The 8,203-nt window shown below is 47.1% G+C and overlaps 1 protein-coding gene across 1 annotated transcript; it reads right to left on the bottom strand.

Annotated features, from left to right (window-relative positions):
- Positions 1-3,466: 3,466 nt before the first annotated feature.
- LOC120678567 (late embryogenesis abundant protein D-34-like) lies at positions 3,467-4,457 on the bottom strand. Its single transcript, XM_039959813.1, has 2 exons — positions 3,937-4,457; positions 3,467-3,838 (listed from the first exon to the last, which is right to left on the bottom strand). The coding sequence occupies exons 1-2, from the start codon at positions 4,312-4,314 to the stop codon at positions 3,689-3,691; spliced, it is 528 nt and encodes a 175-aa protein (XP_039815747.1). The 5' UTR covers positions 4,315-4,457; the 3' UTR covers positions 3,467-3,688.
- Between the last annotated feature and the right edge of the window lie 3,746 nt (positions 4,458-8,203).

Below are 8,203 nucleotides of genomic sequence, written 5' to 3'. Positions count from 1 at the left end.
GGTCAAGATGACCGATTTCTCCGGTCAATACTTGACCGATTTGTCCGGTCAAGTTGTTCAGAGACGGCGGCGGAGCCCCGTCCTCTTCCAGCGCTCTCCTCCGTCGTAGCGCTCAGTCTCACCTCACGCACGCACAGTCCACTCACTGTCTCCTCACCTCACGCACGCACGGTCCATCCCTCCAGAGCGCACAATCTCCTCTCGAGATCATGGAGGGCAAAACAGTCTTTTCTCATCTCCGTTAGTGTCTGTTAGCTCTCTTTCCGTCCAAAATGGCATGAGTGTCACAAGAAGTTAGCGCGATGGCATAGATGACCCACTCAACTTTTTAGTGGCATACACGGCGCGTCAAACTTTCTTAGTGGCATGTATGTCAAAGACTCACAAATCATCTCGGCCCATAAATTCCTTTCCTTTCACGCACATGCTCATAATTTTTTTCGCGTGTAAGGATGATATTTTCATGTTGCAGATAAATTTGTGCTCCATGTAAAGATAATATTCTATTCATTCTGTAGACTATTTTATTCATAATATTAAATTCTTTATAATATTAAATTATTTATTGGATTTATAAGACTAAATTGTTATGTGATGTGAACTCATTTGTTCGAGATATTTAGTTTTCAAATGTTCACCATGTACAATAACTTTGTTCATTTTGTTATATTTTTTTCTGTAAAGAAATTATTTGTTCTAGTCATTAAAGTATTTATTGGCAATAGTTAGAATTAAATATCTTGTATTAAAAATATTTTATAAAAATATTCAAATATAGTTAAGTGTGGTATTGACTTGAAAAAACTTGTCATAAGAAACATTGCGTGAACTCAAAATCTTGTCGAGGATTTATAATTTTATATTTTTATTGCCTTCATTGGATTGAGTGTGGGCAGCCCATAAACAGGCCATGCACAGGATTGTTGGGCTGACGGCTCATCAAATATTATCGTTGGAGGAATCAATCACTCAGTTCAGCTTGTCAGCCAATCAACCAGCAGTATTTTTCTCTCATACTAATTCAGCACCAGCCTACCAGACAGCCAGTAGTACTGTTATCTCATAATAAATCAGCACTAGCCACTAGCCACAGCTAAGCAAATAGAGTGAATATTATTGGTGGAGGATATGAGATCATAGATGGTGGAAATATCACCTCTAATGATATATAACCGCACCCCTCCCCTGGCCAAATTTTCCGTCCCCTGGACTGGCTCTTCCTGCGCTGCACCAGATGGGCCGCCATGCATTGTTATTATAGGGCCCACAATAAATTTCATCCATAACTAATTTTGTTTGGTTTAGCATTTTCTAAAATATATGAGTATACTGGTAAGATTCTTTTTGGTATGGTTGCGATACCTTCAAAAACAACTCATGCTCCGACATTTTTGGTGGAGCAGCTTCTTAGTTTAAGAAACTGCTACAGTAATCAAAGATGCTCTAGACGGATAAAAGAACTGATCGTCGGAACCCTAGGGCACCATGACGAAGCGCAAGATCCTAACACTAATCTAGCTAAAATAGAAAAGAGCACTCCCTCCGTTTTCAAAATAAATACAATTCTAAGACCGGACACACAAACCAATGGATAATGTGAAATTAGAAAAATTATGTTTTATATTTTGTGAAGAAAATTCAGACATTGTCATGTCTTTTTTATTAGAAGATTCCGAATACCCTTATTTTTATGGTAGTTAGATTAAAGTAGCAATTTTTTATGGAACAACTCCTGCTCCATTGGTGTCGACTTTTTTGGTGGAGCAGTTTCTTAAACTAAAAAACTGCTGCAATAATCGGAGATGCTATGGACGTATAAAAGAACCTGTCTTCGGAACCCTAGGGCACCAGGATGAGCTCGCCTTTACATCAGTGTCGACAAAGCGCAAGACTCTAATCCTAATCTCGCTAAAATAGCAAAGAGTACTCCCTTTGTCCAAAAATAAATGCAATTCTAAGATCGGACACGCAAATCAATGCACGACGTAAAATTACAAAAATTACATATTATCATTATGAGAAGGATCCAGGCATTGTTTTGTTTTTTTTATAAAAAGACTCCGAATACTATTATCTTTTAGGGTAGTTAGGCCAAATTAAAAATCTTTTGTGGGATAAAACTCTAGATATGAAATTATTTTGGAACAGTAGAAACATGTACACTAGCCCTCGATCTTGCGGCGCCTCTTCACCTCTGGCACCGGAACGGTCGGATAAAGGCTGGGAACGGAATGGCTGCTTCACCGCCCCTTTGAACTGTAGCATAGCAAGGGGGCGCGAAGAATCAAGAGAGTCTACGGGACTAGTTTGCCGAAGTGCTAAGCACAGGAAGGAGTAAGGACATAGAAAAATGGGCCGACCAGCCTGTTCAGGCACCGAACAAAGGGAGCCCAAAGTATTATTAGCGGGACATCGACGTTGGGGATCTTTTTCATTTTTATATTAAAAAAAACAAAATTTCAAAAATATATGTCGAATAGGGAAATTTTCAAAAATGGGTGCCTGTCGCCCTCCTAATGAGTGGGCGACATGACCTAAATGTAAAAAAATTATATTTAGGTCCTGGCGCCCGGACACATTAAACAGTAAACTTGTAAAATCGATATAAAATCGTAGAAAAATAGGAAAAATACAAACTCAACTGTTATGGATTCTATGAAATAATATCTACAACTTTTGTTACATAAAGTTTTTCATTTGATCAATGTATCTAAATCAAGAAAAATAGTTCTTGTACCTAGAAAAATCTTAAATAATTCATTTGGTCTAGTTGTGCTTATCTAAAATTTACCAAATTTTTTTATAGCTCTTAGGAAATAAAATAATGGTACTGTAAAAGTTATGGCTTCTAATACTCAGTATAGCAGCATGGATAAATAACCCATTTAAACTAGACATATTGCAAGATCTAATTTAGAAACTTATTCTAGAAATATTTTCTGGGCCTACGAATTTTGTAGAAGCCTATGCTCACCATATTCAACACTCTGGTCAAATATGATATACATCCAATGGATCTTAAGATTTAAATAAAAATGTATTAAACTGGTATTTAAAATAGAGCAAGATACATTGATCAAATAAAAAACTTTATTTAACAAAAGTTGTAGATATTGTTTTATAGAATCCAGAACAGTTGAGTTTGTATTTTTTTTGATTTTTTAAGATTTTATATTGATTTTACAAGTTCACTATTTAATGTGCCCTGAGCGCCAGGACCTAAATGTAATTTTTTTTTACTTTCAGGTCCTGTCGCCCACTGGATGGGCGACAGGCAACCTGTCGCCCATTAGGGTGGCGACAAGCACCCATTTTTGAAAATTTTCCTATTCGGCATATATTTTTGAAATTTTATTTTTTTAATATAAAAATGAAAAAACGTTAGTGGGCCAACATACAGGCAAGCTGATGAAATGAAAAGAACGATGTGTGCGGTGTGCCTGGCCGGGGGCTTACCCAACGTGTCAAGCAAGTAACGATATGGGGTAGGGTAAAATGGCAGTGGCAGTCACCCCGTTGCTGCTTATTTCAGTACACAGTTGAATACATCGCCAAACTGATACACAACAAGCTTCTACTAAGCACTAGCTACTGCGTAGATCGGTCTGTCCAGACACTGTGCAGTCACATGATGAGTTCTTCATACGCTGGGCCGGAACATGTTGATTACATATGTAGGAGCGACATCTCAGTTGCCCCTCGCCGACGCTGGCCCGCCGCGCGCTCCGGGAGCTCCGCCAGCGTCACCTTGGCCCGCGCCGCCGGTGGCCATGTTGTTAGCCCCCGCCGCGTCCGGTTGCGCCGGCGCCGCTTCGGCGACGGCGTACTGCCCTACAACCTGGACACCAGAACCAAAACATCAGAGCACCCATATAAGCAAGCGCGGTCTTGGCTCGGAGCCTCATCATGATCGATCATCATCAGAGCACGACATACCTGGCCTGCGACGAACTCGGTGACGATGCGCCCGCCGGGCACGGCGTCCTGGGTGACGTTGATCCCGTGCTTGGCGGCGGCGTCGCTGGCCTGGCCGGGGCGCACGGCGCCGACGGCCTCGTTGTACTGGGCCGCCGACTCCATGAAGGCCGCGGCGCTGAATCCGCCGCCGCTCTCCTGCGGGACCTGCACGCCCGGCACGCTGTCCTCGGCGGACCGCATGGCCGCCGCGTCGCGCGGCGCGATGGGCTGCGCGGCCAGCTCGCCCTTCACGGCGAAGGCGTCGCCGTACTTGATGGGCTCCTGCTGCGGGGCCTTGCTGCCCTGCTGCGCCTGGCGCAGCTCCTGGTCTTCCCTTCTCGGCTGCGGCTGCGCCATGGCTACACCACCACTGCTCTTCCTCCTGCTTCCTGCAGGCTCCAACAAGCGGCTGCTGCACCCGACGATCGAGCGACCTCAAGCTATGGGATTCGTGTTGGGTGAAAGGCTAATCTCTGTTGCTTTCAGAATGAGTGAATGGTTACTTATATAGAGTTGTTCCAGCGAGCGAGACACTTGTTGGTGCTGTCGACGGCTAGGTAGAATTTTCTGGCTACCAGTAGCTATTGAATCCAGCTGCCCCTCCCCTGCACAGGGTCGCTTGCGCCTTCGTCTTGTTGTGGTGTACGTGGAGGCGTCGCGTGGCTGGAATCGGGAGAGGTCGGTACGGGGCATGCGTGCTGGCCAGGTTGGGTTGGTGCGACGGTGCGCCGCTCGCGCACGGCCTCGCGTTGTCGGGCGTGTACATGACCCCCGGCAAAGGCTGCACGTGTATCGCCAACTTTGTGCACGTGGCGCACTCGTGTCGCCGCATCACGGACAATCGGACACGACGTATCAAGAACGTACCATTTGTCTTGGAATGATTATCCTGTGGTTTTAACAATCTCTCCCTGCCCTGTTCTCAGTTTCGAAATCGTACTGCAATAATCCAATACTGAATCCGAAGGTGCCGGGACGGCGTCCTTTAATAATGCTGCGAAAAATAAAATCCCTAGAAAATTCTCCTTCTGGATTCTTTTCAGCTTTCACAGCCAACTTTCCTTGCCTTGGACTTGGCCAGCATGTTTCTTTTTTTTTTTAAAATATGGGATTATCCAACTGCTTTTTCCCTCCCTTCCGTTTCCCATTTTCATGTGAGATAGGAGAGGTGTTCCTGTGGTTCCTTGCAAAAAGAAACCCAAATCACGATAGGACCAACGGGGCAGGGCTCGTCTCCTAGGGACTAAGATAATATACACCAGGGAGCTATAATAGATCTTATTCGGACCGTCCATTTGATCCTAGGGATTGATTTTGTCCTTTTGGATGGTCTGAATTATGTTCCATCAATGCATGTATACATATTTTCGGTTTCTGTGCTGTACACCGGCTGTACATTGATGTAGGTTGTTGGGTTCTTTGTTTCTTTACAGCCCAACCAAAATGCATACACGAAGGTGTCACTGAGCAAAATAGTAGAGTTTCGCCCTCATGTAAACACGTGTCGAGTACAGGTTGGTTATGGGGTATTTATACCCCCGACCTTTATTACATAATGACCTCAATGCCCCCTATCTGCCCAGAATATTCTACGAATATCCCGGCCCGTAGGTCATTTTACGGGTTAGAATGTACAAGTTGTCTACTCTATCCGATTTGTGGTCGGGACGCTATCTCGAAGGTCCTCTGCAACCTTCGGATTAGCGCTGGACCTTCGGAAGCCCTCTTGATTCTTTGGGGAGTCCCTGAGGCTTCGGGCCTTCGGAGTGACCTTCGGGCTTCGAGGACCTTTGGTTTCATCCGAAAACCTTCGGGCGCATCACTTGACCTTCGGCCGCATCACTTGACCTTCGGCCGGAAGGGTGACCTCCGGGCTCTGGCGACCTTCGGTACCTTCGGCTTCCGTCCTGCAGTCTAGGGTAACCTCCGGTACGTGCGGTGGTGATCCCCAACAGTAGCCCCTCGCGGGCAAGGGCCGACTCCGACGGGCAGAACCCTCGAAGCCTCTATCACCTGCAACCAAAAAATGTCTCCCTCCGTCGGAGGTTGGGACGAGCCGAAGGTAACTTTTATATACGTGTCGATTTTTCATTGGGTGACGTTTGGTATCCTTCTCGATTTTACCATTGCTGTTTACTGCTCACTTTCACCCCCCTATATAAGGTGGGGGGGGGGGGGTGAGGCGTCGCTTTCACGCCTTCTGATCGTAGCGAAGCTCTGCCGGATTTTTGAGCTTGCTACGTGGGGTGCTGTGATTTGCCGGGAGCTTCGAGCGATTTGGTTTGGTGATCTGCAAGCCGGGAGATCTTCGCATTGTCTGCATCATTTGTAAGTTTTTTTTACTGGTATTGTTTGCTGGCGCAGGGATGGCTAGAGTTAAGATCACTGCTAAAGACATTACCGAAGGTGCTGCTTTGCCCAAAAAGGCGGAGCATCTTTCGGGAGGGGAAGAATCCTTTTCGGACGTGGACGTTGATCCTTCGGAGCTGATGAAGAAAGAGAAGCCTGCCCCGACTCTGAGGTTTGGACCTTCGATCATGTCCGCGGCTCTGATTGAGTCGTATGTTGAGAGGGGGTATTTTCCGGTGGGTGTCTGCCGGCTGCCGTAGGGGGAGGAAACACCCAATCCCGAGGATGGGTAGTGTGTGGTGTTTCGCGACTTTTTTGTCGCCGGGCTTCGGTTCCCCCTTGATCCGGTGGTTCCGGAGATTCTCGCTAGGTTCAAAGTGAAGATTCACCAGTTGACACCAAATGCTATCGTTATGCTCTCAAAGTTCTTCTGGGCTATGAAGACCTTCGGGGGACCTGTCTCGGTTGATGCCTTCTGTCGTTTGTACGAGCTTCACCCACAGGGCCGTAAGGTGCGGTTTGCGGACAAAGATGAGGTTTTTAGCGCTCAGAGTGGCTGCTGCACCTTCATGCCGCGACGACCCAACAAATCTCAAAGGATCGAGCGGGTGGAGCTCTCATATTGCCAGAAGAACCGATGGGATGATGACTGGACCGAATTTTGGTTTTATGCCAAAATTGGTTTTCCGAGTGCCGACGAGACGGGCGAGGTTTCTTATCCTCTGGCATCGAAGGTTCTTCCGGTTGAACACATCAGCCAGGCCGATTTCCGGAGGTCCGCGGTTGGTTACAAAGATTGTGTGGGTGCCTTTGGGTCAGCGGCTGGGTTGATTGGAGGGTGGGACTTGATTGAGGAGTTTATTTGTGCAAATATCTGGCCCTTGTCTGCCGGCTGGGATCCAAATCCCCTTGCGAAGGTTAAGGTTCGCGCTTTGAAGGAAAGTGTTCCCTTTCTGAAGCTTGAGCTTGTGAAGCCGCCTGGCAAGAGTGACAAGGCCATTGTTGCGGAGGTCGAGGAAATGGCTGTGGAACTAGCAGGTCCCTATCTATTGAAAGAGCATGAATCTTTAGTTGCCTGCTGCTCTAGTGGCTCTCGGGTGAATCGTTCTTTTGCGGTTATGGGAGTGAGGTACCCTGACCGGATGGAGCCCAAGAAACCGGAAAAAAGAAGCAAGGGCACCTCGAGCGAAGATCCTGCCGCTAAGAAGAGGAAAGTTTCTTCTGCGGCTGCTGAGGCCCCAAAAGCTGAACCGAAGGTTTCATCTTCGAGGCCGCCCCGACCGCCTCCGAAGGTGCCTTCGACTAAGAAAGGTAATCGCTTAGTTCGATACCTTCGTGATGTTGGCCCTAGGGAGATGTGTAGCGAGTCCTTTATGCGGGTGCTAGAGGAGACAATAAGTCACTCCCCGCTCCGAGGGGAGTCGATGGAGCTTTACCTTGACTAGTTTGGGTCTCTTCTTTCAGGACCGGACAACGTCGGGGATGTAGTTGTCAAGCTGAATCCCTCAAGGGGTGGTGGGCTTCGAAGCGTTAGTTTGCTTGATTTGGATGACGAGGGTGCTGCCGTCGATCCTATCTTGCCTTCGCCAGCAGCCAATGCTGAGCCGGCTCCGGCCCCGGTGAAGGATGTTACGAAGGTTGCCAGCACGGTTGTCGCTACCCCGAGCGTACAGCCTTCGAGGGTTTTGGAAGGCATGGAAACCGAAGGCGCTGGTGCCGTTGGTGCCGAGGCCCGGAGGGACGAGGGGGGGGGGAGGCTTTGATTGGAGATGACACACGCGACGAAGGTCACCTTCGTTTCAACGAACTAGGTGGGATTCTACTGCCTCGTCCTCTTAATTTTCAAGGACCAGATATTGATCCTTATCTTCCTTGGATTTGTGAAGTAGAAGTTGCT

Source organism: Panicum virgatum, chromosome 6N (assembly GCF_016808335.1).
Source record: "Panicum virgatum strain AP13 chromosome 6N, P.virgatum_v5, whole genome shotgun sequence".
Lineage (NCBI taxonomy): Eukaryota > Viridiplantae > Streptophyta > Magnoliopsida > Poales > Poaceae > Panicum > Panicum virgatum.
The sequence above is the reverse complement of the archived record's forward strand: the minus strand, read 5'-3'. Positions and strand labels throughout refer to the sequence as shown.

Bases quoted from the DNA above. Each gene is read 5' to 3' on its own strand.
- LOC120678567 (XM_039959813.1), bottom strand. From the start codon at position 4,314: ATGGCGCAGCCGCAGCCGAGAAGGGAAGACCAGGAGCTGCGCCAGGCG. The intron at 3,839-3,936 runs GTATGTCGTGCT...TCTGGTGTCCAG, and splicing joins CCGAGTTCGTCGCAGGCCAG to GTTGTAGGGCAGTACGCCGT.